This window comes from Gracilinanus agilis, chromosome 5, assembly GCF_016433145.1.
Source record: "Gracilinanus agilis isolate LMUSP501 chromosome 5, AgileGrace, whole genome shotgun sequence".
NCBI classification, from domain to species: domain Eukaryota; kingdom Metazoa; phylum Chordata; class Mammalia; order Didelphimorphia; family Didelphidae; genus Gracilinanus; species Gracilinanus agilis.
Genome location: NC_058134.1, coordinates 193,279,816 through 193,292,989, shown reverse-complemented (window position 1 = coordinate 193,292,989; position 13,174 = coordinate 193,279,816). Strand labels below are relative to the sequence as shown.

The 13,174-nt window shown below is 38.3% G+C and overlaps 1 protein-coding gene across 1 annotated transcript in view; it reads left to right on the top strand.

The window, feature by feature from the left end:
* Window positions 1-370: 370 nt before the first annotated feature.
* Window positions 371-13,174, top strand: part of PDE6H (phosphodiesterase 6H) — a 20,752-nt gene continuing 7,948 nt past the window's right edge. The window contains exons 1-3 of the mRNA XM_044678560.1: window positions 371-477; window positions 10,348-10,528; window positions 11,210-11,250. Of these exons, the coding sequence (XP_044534495.1) occupies window positions 10,395-10,528; window positions 11,210-11,250 (175 nt within the window). The 5' untranslated portion in view covers window positions 371-477; window positions 10,348-10,394. The remainder of the gene's footprint in view (window positions 478-10,347; window positions 10,529-11,209; window positions 11,251-13,174) is intronic.

The window sequence follows — 13,174 nt, the reverse complement described above, 5'->3', positions numbered from 1 at the left end:
AGAGGAAGGAGAAAGAAAAATCAGACTCTCCACTGTACTTGTCTCAGTGCTTAGATTCCTTGGCTGTCAGAGCATGCCCTGCTCCAGATCTCTCTCCCTAGACCTCCTGAAAAGAAGGGGAGGGAAGAAAAGAAGGCTCTAGAAGCAAAATCTGTCTTTTGGTTACTAATGAATCAAAATGAAGCAGAGGTGATATGTTCATGTTCTTACATGGGATCAATAAATATTCCCTTAAAAAAGAGAGAACTCATTTAGGTAAGAGTATTATCTGTAATCTCCTAAACCTATTTCAGGCTGAATAAGGATCCCACTTCTTCATTCTACTCAACAGCTGGCCACAGGGCTTTGAGCCTATGATGTGGTGATTAGACAGCAAGCATGAGGGTATTTCAATCGGATGAAGCTGGACTCAAATAGCCTTTTCACATTCAGAGGGAAGAAGCAATCAGAAGACTTCCAGGAACACCATTTAGCACTGTGAGTATCTCGCAGGAATGAGGCTTTAGAGTATTTGCCTAAGCAGGACTTGGAGGAAATAAAGAGGGAGATAGCTTTAAAACCTTATAGAAAACAAAGTCAGTCTGTGAAAAAGGGGACCGTTTTTGTCCTCAGTATTAAGAAAATATATATACTCCTTAAAGTGTATCTCTACTATCTTTTCCTGCTTGATAATAAGGAAATTTTATTTTCATCTCTTTGGTTCCTTTACTTTTACTGAAGTCTTTTGTTTTTATATCATAGGGATTTCCAAATCCTGCCTTCCCCCAACCAAACGAACTTTTCTAGTAGTAAAATGGATAGAATACCAGTTGGAGTTCTGAGTTTAAATATGGTCTCAGACACTTACCGTTGGTGTGAACTTGGGCACGACCCTTACCCTCCATTTGTCTCAGTTTCTTCAACTGTAAAATGGGGATAACAACTTCTCCTGAGGTGGTTGTATGGATCGAATAAGATGATATTTGTAAGACACTTAGCTCAGCACAGAGGAAGCACTATATATGTCAAATGCTTATTCTATCCCTTCCCCATGTGAATTAGAAAAAATCATTTACAAAGTGGCTTTTTGTCCAGTGTTTAACAAAGTACTTGACACATAGTAAGCCTTTAATTTATGCTTATTAAATGACTCTCTGGTAGTGTGTGAAACCCTCTGATAGTCTCTATCAAAAGGAAGGAAGTGCTTCCTTAATCTTCTCTGAGGCCAAAATTGGTTGTTATATCATTTTATGAGCAGCTTGATTTTAATGTTCTTTTCATATACACAATTGTAGCCACTGAATGTATCCATGTATACATATATTTTTAATGTTATTTAGAATTTCCTTTCACATTACCTTCATTTCCAAATATATCAGTCCCCTTCTCTTATACAAATTGTAATGCAAGGATGAAAAAGAGAAAAAAAATTTAGCAAAACTAACCAACACATTAATCTAAGCTGACATGAACTGCTCTATGCTCATGGTATGTCTCTTCTGCAAAGATCAATGGGAGATTGTAAGCTTCTTGGAGGCAGGGTCCATTTCTTGCTTCTTTTTGTATCCCTGCCACTTGGCATAGGGCCTGGCACATAGTAGGTGCTTAATTTTAAATGTTTATTGAAATTAGTTTTCTCATCTTGTGTTTGGATTCATCTTTGGTTATTATAATTGAAGTATTAGATCTGTTTTGCTTTATTCCACATCAGTTCACATACGTCTCCCTATGTTTCTTTGAGTTCCTCCTGAGGACCTTTTATTTGCCTAACTTACTAAACTTAGGTAGAATCAAGGAGAACTTGCCTTTTTTCTCACTTCTGTTCTATAGTAAATCATATCATTATATGGCTGAACTTTCCTACTATCATCAGAATGGTTATTTAAAAATCTGAAGTGAGTACAGGAAGGAAGAGAAAGGAGAAAGGAAATGGAATACATTATGATGGAGGTGAACTTTCTCTCTCTGAATTTAAAAGGTTTGCTTGTTTCTTCCTAAAGTCAGGTCCTTCCTGGTTCTCTTTGTTTTTGTTTAGTGGCTATTGGTTTGGGACTTTTCTCCAGTTATTTATTGAGAGTGTTTGGTTCTCCATAATAACCCCAAGTGACACTTTCAGCTCCCTACCACCCTCCAATGGAGAAGATTTTGCCTCTCCTCCTACATTCCTATTTTCCTCATTGAGAAAGTAAGAGAATCTTGCATCTATCTTTGCATTTAAGGAACAGGAAATAGAAACTGGGATCCAGGATTATTAGAATTATACAAGAGCAATTCTTTGTTTCTACATAACACTATTTTTTAAAAACAACTTCCCTTACATTGTGCTTTGCAAAATATAAACTTCTATTTCTTTTAGCTGAGTATATAGTGACTCTGCACCGAAGCCTCCCCCCTTACCATGTGTTATTATTATTTTTTCTATACCTAATTTATCTCAGGAAAGGAAAGAGGAGTGACAGTTTGGGTAGTAATTGTTCAAAGCAGCCAACAGAGAGCTCTTTGTGGCTTCATGAGGAAATTAGGGTAAGTAGCTAGAAAGCATAGTTATCATATTTCTTTCTGAAGGGCTATTGCCAGTTTTGATACTTCTTATCCAGGGAATTGCTCCAGAATCTTTAAGATATTTTGGGGCATGCCGAAGGGAGCATTGAATGACAAGAAGTCTCAGCTTTTCCCTGATGCCTCTGACTGACCTGAATTGTAAGGCAGAGAAGATTACATTGCACATTGACTCTTCCTTGAAGAAAGATTTTCGAAAGAAGATCAGCAGTTCAATTTGACATCAGTGGATTAAGAGATTACTTGATCACCCCAGGTGACTGCCTTTTACCTTGAGAGAAGATTCAGAGATTAACTTGGCTCTGCTCCTGGGTCTCCAAACCTGATTCTTTCAACAGTAATTAATCAATTGCCTTATGAAATGGAGATGTCAAATTCATATCCAGGAAGGTTCACCATCCAAGTTTTATAGCAAATTTTAAAAACATAAGAAAATGGGGAAGTGTAATTATAAAGTAAAAAAAATTAAAACATTGTGGTCACTGTTTGAAGAGCCAACGGAAATAGCATTTAGAGAAGAGGAAGAAAGTAGAAAGTATCTTTTTTGGATAGATAGTTTATGATCATATTTTGACTCTTAAGTCTTGATGTGTTTAGCTAGGTAGAGCCCCTTAGCAATGCCATCCTGTTGTGAACAATTAAGGAGGATTCTGGTTTATGCTCTTGTCCCATATCCCCCTGTTTAGAGTGTCCTGGAGTCACTGATATAGTTTAGGCTAACAAGTCTGGCTAGGGGCTCCCCATATTTCAGAACTCTCAGAACGGCTAGAGTAGATGAAAGATTCTCTACAATTCTGAAAAGATTGAAGGAATTAAAATCAAGTTTCCTCCAAAGATCTGGGAGTTCCTAAATTTCCTTTGGATTTTTATCAAATTGGAGATATGCTCGAACAATGGCTCTGTCAAAAATATCGTTCCTAGGATGTATGGTCATCAAGCTGTCTTGTGCTACCCATTGCTGTTTCTCATGTTGTCATTCATTCTGTCACCAGAGCTGCTGAAGACAAGAGTTTTTTCTAGTGATGTGGTGGAGCAAAATGGTGATACTTGGTTAGGCGAGGAATTGGTGTTCCTATTTTTTTCAGCAGTATAAGAAATGGGCTTGCTCCCTGAGGAATTTACTAAAGTCAATCTGTGTGGTTTTATAACTTTTTCTCTTGAGGTGATAGGGTCAGGAGATCTTTGCAGAAGGGTTCAGGTATAAGAATAATCTAGTCTTGTGAGCCATGATTTAGAGCTGAGATACAGACCCTGCTTTTGATTACTCAGTGCTTCTCCTCTCATTTCCCAACTGAGACATTGTCTTTTGGAAATAGGACTCAAAAGAAGCACTCAAGTGCTGTGATCCAGGGATACTCCACTAGACAGAATTTTATCTTCCATCTCTCTCTCCTTTGCTCATGCCATGCAAGTATTTACTATGTGGTGGGGACAGCAGGACTAATAAGAGGGTCCAATATTCTTTCTGTTCTCATATCCCTACATAAATTGCATTCACAACACAAGCCTCCAAAAAGAAGAATTTGCTATTCTCCAAGCTGACCCATTTCACCTCTGGGCAATTCTAATTGTTAGGAAGTTTTTCCTTACATTAAACCTAAAGAAGGCTATCTTAATTTCTCACACATTGCAAGTGTTGCCGAAGCAAAAATTTATTAAAATCTTGATATGTGACAGACACTGTACTATGAACAGGGGAGACAAAGAAAAAAATGGAAACAGCCCTATTCTCAAGGTGTTTACATTCAAATGAGGCAAATATGTGTGTATTTATTTGGAATAAATGCAGAGAGAATAAAAGCAAAACAAATACAAGGTAGTTAGAGAGAGATGATATTAGCAGTTAGGGGAACTAGAAAAAGGCTTCATTATGGAAGGCATTGCTTGAATTGAATCTCAAGGGATACAAGGGATTTAGAGATGAGGAGGGAATGCATTCCAGACATTATGGATGTCATTTTTAAAGGCACAGAGATGAGAGAGGGAGTACTTATGGGAAGAACAGGAAGTTAGCCAACCTGACTGGACTTTAAGAATGAAAAAAAAGGTAGTAAAATATCATGATCCTAGAATAGGTGGTGAATGGTGTTGGAAGTCCAACAAAAGAGTTTGCATTTGATTCTAAAGGTAATAGGAAACTACTGAAGTTTACTGAGTAGAATAATATAGTCAGATCTATTCTTAAAGAAAGATCACTTTGGCAGTTATGAGGAAGATGGACTAGGGTCAGGAGACACAGGAGGCAGGAAGCACAAGAAAAGAGTTGTTGTTGCCTAGGTGAGAGGTGGTGGGGACCTGAGCTAAAGTGGTGACTGTCCAAACAGTGAAAAGTGAATGAGTGGGGCAGCTGGGTAGCTCAGTGGATTGAGAGTCTGGCCTAGAGAAGGGAGGTCTTAGGTTCAAATCTGACCTTAGACACTTCCCAGCTGTGTGACCCTGGGCAAATCACTTGACCCCCATTGCCCACTCTTACCACTCTTCCACCAAGGAGCCAATACACAGAAGTTAAGGATTTAAAAAAAAAGCAAGCAAACAAAAGTGAATGAGTAAAAAGTTCTAGAGATAAAAATGGCAAGATCTGGCAGTTGATAGTATTTGGGAGAGTGAGGAATTGAGGATAACACCAACTTTATGACTCTGAGAGGTTGGAATGGTGGTATCCTTGACAGAAATAGGAATGTTCAGCAGAGGGATGAGTTTCCAGGCAGAGAAAATGAGTTTTGCTTAGGGGAATAGATTATGGAAGAATAAATGGATTGCCTTGCTGCAGGGAATACCCAATAAGGCAAATAACAAATCTGTAATGGCCTCAGTAAACTTGGTTGCATGACTTCTTCCATGTGAGTAGAAGCAGAGGAGGTATATGTTAAAAGTAATCCAGGAGTGGGTTTTGGCAAGTCACGAACAGGACAAGGTGCCAGGAAGTTTCAAAGTAGAGAGAACAAAACTGATTTTGGTTGGAAAGGAAGGAAAGTGAAATTAGAACAGGGCTAGTGCCCTGGGAACATATGGAGGGGGAAAGTGATTGGAAATCATGATGAGGATGAAAAAGATGTTTAGGAGAGGTAAAACATAAAGAGTTGGAAGGTCCAATAAAGGAATATGTGTGTGTGTGGTTTGCGTTTTTTTTTTTCTTTTTTTTTTTTTACTATGGAAGTAGAACATGTGGAGTTGATAGCAAGATTTGAGACTATGTCCAAGCCTGTGATAGCCAGAATGGACTTGCAGAAGTAGGTTTTGGGAATTAAGGAGCCTAAGGAACTAAGAGGGTTGAGGGAGCAATGGCATGGATGTTCAAGTCTCCTTGAATAAAGTTGGAGTTGAAAAGGAGAAGTCAGGAACTGAACTAGAAAAAGAAGAGAGTTACCTGGAGGCCAGTACACAAAAACCACCCTGATCCATTTTGGTTGATAAATTTTACGGAGTGAACTTTAAAGAGGAGAGGTTGTTTATAGATGGTGCCAAAGAGTCTATGCCTGGCAGCACAAAACAAGAAGTAATGTGGTGTATGAGAGGAAATGTAGACAGTGTTGAAGAGGATGGCCTTGCATGATTTCTTTTCTAAAAGCAATTCTCTATAAACATAAAGAGATAGAATGTTTTCCCTCTTGGAGCCAAGCAGAACAAACATGGAACCTCTTGCACATGATGGCCCTTCAAATATTTGAATTCAGCTAACCTGTCCCCCTGTCTCCTCCATCTTAAATTCCCCAGTTTCAATCAATCCTCATCTGGCATGATATTAAGATACCTCACCATTTTGGACATTCTCTTTTTTATGCCCTAATGTTGATAATTTTCCCTTCTCAAAGCATACTTCTTTGAATTGAACACAACTGACATGTACTGTCCAGGGCAGAGAACACAAAAACTATTCTACTATCTCCTTAATTCTAAACACTTTACCTCTCATAATGTAGTATAAGAGCTTATTTAGTTAGGTGCTCTATCTTGCTATTGACTAATATGAAGTGTATAATCTATTTAATTAAAATGCTGTCAAAAATCACACCCTTATATTTTAATCCTTAGCGTTTTCATTAAGTTTCATCTTGAGAGACAGTACAGAATAATACATAGAGAACCAACCAGAATCAAGAAACCCTGTGTTCAAGTCCTACCCCTAAACATACTGGCTATATGGCCAGGGTTATTGTATCAAATGGCATAATACATGTAAAGTCCTTAGCACAGTGCCTAGCACATAGTAAGCATTACATATTAGCTATTATTATTATTAGTTATTACTATTATCTGCAAATTTGTTATGCTATTACAGTAAAATTGTATACTATTATAGTAAAATAGTAATTGATTTTTAAAATGTTCAGTGGTTCAGAGCCAAGAGCAAATTGTTTGGGCACTCCACTGTAGACCTCTTTCCAAGGTCCCATTGAGTCACTAATGACTGTTCATTGGATCTGACCATTCAGAGATTTAAATTCTTAGAACTGTAGAGGAGCCCAGATTTCTCCACAAGCTAGTCAACAAGAATAAGAAGAGACAATACATTATATTAAAATTTAGGTAAATTATATCTATAAAATTCTTCTGATCAAAATAACTAGAAAAAAGGAAATATGATTTGTCTAGCATAACTGCTTCTTGATGAAACCATGATGGCTCTTACTGATCACTGCTTCCTTTTCTAGATGTTAGCTAACTGTTCCTTTAATAATTCATTCTAGTTTTTGCCACTACAAAGAGTGCGGCTAAAAATATTTTTGTACATATCAAACTACTCTTTGTAGTGGCAAAAAACTGGAAAATGAGGGTATGACCTTCAATTGGGGAATGGCTGAACAAATTGTGGTATCTGTTGGTGATGGAATACTATTGTGCTCAAAGGAATAATGAACTGGAAGAATTCCATGTGAACTGGAAAGACCTCCAGGAATTGATGCAGAGTGAAAGGAGCAGAACTAGGAGAACATTGTACACAGAGACTGATACACTGTGATAAAATTGAATGTAATGGACTTCTGTACTAGCAGCAATGCAATGACCCAGGACAATTCTGAGGGATTTATGGAAAAGAATGCTACCCACATTCAGAGGAAGAACTACAGGAATGGAAACACAGAAGAAAAAAAAACTGCTTGAACACATGGGTTGATGAGGGTATGATTTAGGATGTAGACTCTAAACCCAGTGCAACTATCAATAATATGGAAATAGGTCTTCATCAATGACACATGTAAAACCCAGTGGAAATGCACATCAGCTATTGGGGGGGTATTTTGAGGGGGTTAGAGAAAGAACATGAATCATGGAACCATGGAAAATTTTTCTAAAAAATAAAAAATGAATAAAAAATAAAACATTCTAGTCTCATTTCTCACCTAACTCTTCATCAGATTCCTAAACTTCAGCATCATGCCTCAGTTGCCTTCTCACTCTAAAAGTTTCTTCTGTTCCTGTAGACCTTCTCACCTTGGAAGACTCCTCTCTCTGTCTCCTCCCATTGATGAATTCTTCCTAAACTTTCTATTTGAGGAAGGGTCCACGTCTTCTGGCTTTACTTCTTATTTTCTAAATTTTGTCACCATGACCACACTCAAGTACTTTTTCTCCACCCTTCACATTTTCACCTCCTTCTTGAGCACTCTCTTTCCTTCTTTAGGTCCTTGATGGCAGGGACTAGCTTTCTTTTATTTGTATTTCTATTCCCAAGCACTCATCTATAGAGAGCCAGCTCTATATTTTTGGGGGTCCTGAGTTGCGTTTAATGGTGTTGGATTGAAAAGACCAGAAAGAGAAAACTGAAAATAGCCAGACTAGTGGTTAGCCCATAGCTGCTCCAACTTCATAGAGTTTTGAGTTTATTATATACTGGTTTCAAACAAAGAACACAGAGAAAGAATCACAGCTGTGAAGGGGTCACAAATCATACAAAAACCCATTAAAGTCTAAAAAGATAAAGTGAACACCTCTCCATGTTCCCCATCATTGCTATTCAGCAACAAATTTCTTACACTTTGGTTCCAATTCTGAGATTTTTGCTTGCATATTGTTATAAAACCAGAGACTGAGTGGGCAGCTGGATGGCTCAGTGGATGGAGAGCCAGACCTAGAGATGGGAGGTCCTAGGTTCAAATCTTGCCTCAGACACTTCCTAGATGTGTGACCCCGGACAAGTCACTTAAGCCCCATTGCCTAGCCCTTACCACTCTTTTGCCTTGGAGCCAACACACAGTATTGACTCCAAGATGGAAGGTAAAGGTTAAAAAAAATTAAAATAAAATAAAATCAGAGTTTGAGCTTGAATTTAATTCAATTAAAGAAATATTTTTAAAGTTGTTACTATGTATGCAGCACTGCTAGGTTTGTGCATGGATTAAATTAGAAAGAGTCCTTCCCTTCATAGTTACAGTGTTCTAGAGAGGTAAAAGCATGCCTAAATAACTACAATGAAAATAACATTTAAGTACTTGAAGTAGTTGCAAGGGTCATAAACAAGTAAAGGTAACAAAGATCTTCCTTTATAGGAGGATATTTTGGCAAAATGACAGAAGAGAATGCAGAGGATGAGGAATAGATAATAATATATTGGGGAAAAACAATTAACTAGGAAACCAGAAGATAAAAGAAAAATACCTTAAAGGTAAAAATGAAGTTTTCTAATTTTATTAGGAAGGTAATAAGAAGACAAGAGTGAGAGCCACATGGGAAGAGAAGGAAGGCTGAAAGAGAGGCAAAGAAAAATATACACAAGCATCTTAGTGTGAATAGGTCAAAATAGGTAAAATAAAGCAGTCAGAAAGAAACAAAAATTGTATTCAATAGGGTATTGATCAGGAAGCTGAAGAGAAAAGAAGAGAAAAAGGATTTATTTATCTGACTCCTACAAGAGGGGATCAAAGCTGCTTAAAATCTTTTTTATCAGGGGGATGCTGGTCACACTAAGTGATGTGGTATTGTAGTTCTTGTATCCTAGCAACTGACCTCATTATGTCACCAATTTCCTTCCTTTTAAAGTTCATTTCAACATTTGCTTCTCTTAATTGTGAGAAGGCCATCCTAGTGCTTTTTATATTCTTACAAAAAATGAAGATTCCCCAAAGATATGAAGCTGATAATGCTTTTGTATGGTTATGGGAAGACTAAAAGCTTATCCCCTATGAATGTAGGTGTCTTTAAGGGTAATAGACTGATGGTGATCAGTCTCTGAGGTCAACAGCTGTTCTTTTTATTATCTGGTTGCTATTCTTTCTCCCAAATAGTGAAGAGAGTGCCTGTACCTAGAGACACTAAGACCTGAATTCAAAACTTACCTCAGACACTAAGTAGATGTGGGACCTTGGGGAAATCAATTAACCTCTATTTGCCTCAATTTCCCCAACTATAAATTGAGGATAACAATAGCACCTACCTCCCAGGGTCATGGATGTGTTTAAAGAACTTAGCACATTGCCTGGCATATAATAGGTACTTACTAAATATTTGTTTACTTCTTTTTTAGGGCAACACTTCTCAGAAAGCTGATTTCAGAGTTAAATTATGGTCATAGTTGGTTATGATAATTCACTGGAATGTTTCAAATATCTTAGTTTCCTATATTTCTAAATCTCTGTATTTTTGCTCTATTATCTTCCTAAATGAATTTCCCTTACTACATTTATTCCCCAAATTTTATTAGCTCATTATTCTAATATTACCTCATTGCCACAAAAATCCTTACTGAAAATGTATTAACGTCACCTAACTTCCTATGAGAGCACAAAAGTATTTTCATCCCATGTTCTTATGAAGCTTTAAGGATCTTCTTTGATTTTTTCATTTTCTTTATTGTCTGTAATTATCTTGTAGGTTAAGACACTGGAAAGGGATACGTCACCACCTCCAGGAACCTGAAAATGAATGACAACAACAAGTTGGCTCCTCCAGTCTCAGGCCAAGGTCCCACCACTCCACGCAAGGCACCCCCTAAATTTAAGCAGAGACAAACTCGACAATTCAAGAGCAAGCCTCCTAAGAAAGGTGTAAAAGGGTAAGATTTCTGAATCCAAGGTGGAGGAAAACATGCCACTGTTATCTCATAGTCATCTAGCCTAAATCAGCTTGGTCTGAAAATTAATTCACCAAATAATCAGGAAATATTTACTGAATATTCAGATCATACTTAGGAATTTCTTTTCTTTTTTTTTTAACCACCATCCATTTCTCTCCTCTACTTCCATTTCAAGCTTCATCTGACAGTCTCCAACCTTCTCATTAACGCACATTATATCATGTTCACCTGGCTGTAGTTGTCTCAATTTTTAATTGGCTAAATGGACGTCTCTCTTTTTAAAGGAGCAGAGCCTGCCCTCCAGCTTCTCATTGAGAGACAATGAGAGTGGACCTTCCGTTTACAGCTCATAAATATTTCAAGTGATATTTCCATATAAAAATGTGTTTAGACATCTCTTCCAGTAGCAAACACTGGTGAATACTTGTTTGAGCTTTCTTTTCCTTGATCTGGGAGAATATGTGAACACTGCAGAAGTCAAAAGATATAAATAGATGTGAGAGAAACAAAAAAGAAGAAGAAACCAACCTCACCTCCCTCCCATGCCCCCATCTCTTTTTTCCTTTCAGGTGAGAAAATTTCTAGATGAGGCCATTGAAGATCCTTTTCCTTTAATCTCAGCTAATTTCATTCCCATCCCTTTTTTTTCTTACTTCATAGGTTTGGAGATGACATCCCAGGCATGGAGGGTCTTGGAACAGGTGAGTATAATGAGACATATTTTTAAATGAGATACGGAAATTAAAGGGCTATCAATTACTTTAAAAATCAGGCTGGGGGGGGGGTTCCGGGTTAAGATGGAGGCAGAGTAAGAAGCAGCTCTTAACCTCTCCTGACCAAAACACACAAAACTCCTCAAGGGGACATAAAAACAAGTCCAGACGAACGGAGGAAGCCCACAACAGGGCACAGCGTGGAAGGTACGTGGAATCTGGGCATTTCCATGCTATAAAGGGGTGAAACAGATCTCACTAAATCGCGGGCTGAGCAACCACCGCACCCCCAACCCCTCCACGCACACCACCTATAGCTCTGAAGCCAGCTAAAAAGAAATAGAGCAAGTTTGGGGCACCCATCGAGTCAATGGCAGCTCCGGGGCCTGTTCCTGAGAGCAACAAGATTTAGGACCCCAAAAAGCTAAAGAACGCACACAAACTCTGAGCGCAGGAGCAGAGCTCAGGCACAGGCGGAGGCGTGGGTGGAGACAGACACAGCCACGAGCTAAAGCTCTGAAACCCTGAGTGGGGAACCAGTGCAGACGGGTATACGACTGTGGAAGCAGCGCCCTGAGACTTGTGAAGAAACCTCCAGCAGAGGATCAAGCAAGGGGGTCCACCAGGGGGGTTGATCTTGGAAAAAACCAGAACTCAGACCTCAGGAGCCAAAAGACCACGGACAGACCCTGAGCGCAAGGATAAACCTGAGAAGCTGCTGGGCTAACGATGGCTACCCAGTCTCAGGAAGTTCAGAAGAGAAAGATTAACAACAAGAAAAAGAAGTCTTTAACACTCAACAACTTTTACACAGAGAAAATCCAGACAACTGAGTAAACAGAGGAGGAGAAGAAACAAGCATCCAGACCCTCCTCAAATAAGGAAAACGGGTCACAAGCTATGGAAGAGTTCAAAACTGAGATTTTGAGGAAAATGGAAGAGATCTGGCAAGAAAATAACAGTTTAAAAGGTAGAATCTTGCAGATGGAAAATGAGGCTCAGAAACCAAATGAACTGATAAGCAAATTGAACACCAGAAATGACCAGATTGAAAAGGAATACCAGAAGATTATAGCCAAAAACCAGAAGATTATAGCCGAAAACCAAAAGATCATAGCCGAAAACCGAAAGATTATAGCCGAAAACCAATCCCTAAAGGCTAGAATTGAGCAATTAGAAGCTAATGATCTCTCAAGACAACAAGAACAAATAAAACAAAGTCAAAAGACTGAAAAAATAGAAGGAAACATGAAATATCTCAATGAGAGAGTGACAGACCAAGAAAACCGGTCTAGAAGAAACAATTTGAAAATAATTGGTCTTCCAGAAAAACCAGAAATTAATAGAAACCTGGACTCCATACTAACAGAAATAATTCAGCAAAATTTCCCTGAAGTCCTACAACAAGAGGGCAATATAGACATTGAAAGGATCCATAGAACACCCATGTCATTAGATCCAGATAAGAAAACGGCTAGAAATATAATTGCCAAATTCAAGAGTTTCCAAGCAAAAGAAAAAATCTTACAAGAAGCCAGAAAGAGACAATTCAAATATCAAGGAGCACCAATCAGGATCACACAGGATCTGGCAGCCTCCACGCTAAAAGATCGCAAGGCTTGGAATACAATATTCAGAAAGGCAAGAGAGCTGGGCCTGCAACCACGGATCAACTACCCATCAAAACTGACTATATATTTCCAGGGGAAAGTATGGGCATTCAACAAAATTGAAGGATTCCAGGTATTTGCACAGAAAAGACCAGGGCTAAATGGAAAGTTGGATATCCAACCACAAAAATCGAGAGAAACATGAAAAGGTAAATAAGATACAGAGGGGAAAGAAAGAAAACTTATAATTTTTAAATTTGCCTTTTTAAGGGCCTCAGTGAGATCTAATTATCTGTATTCCT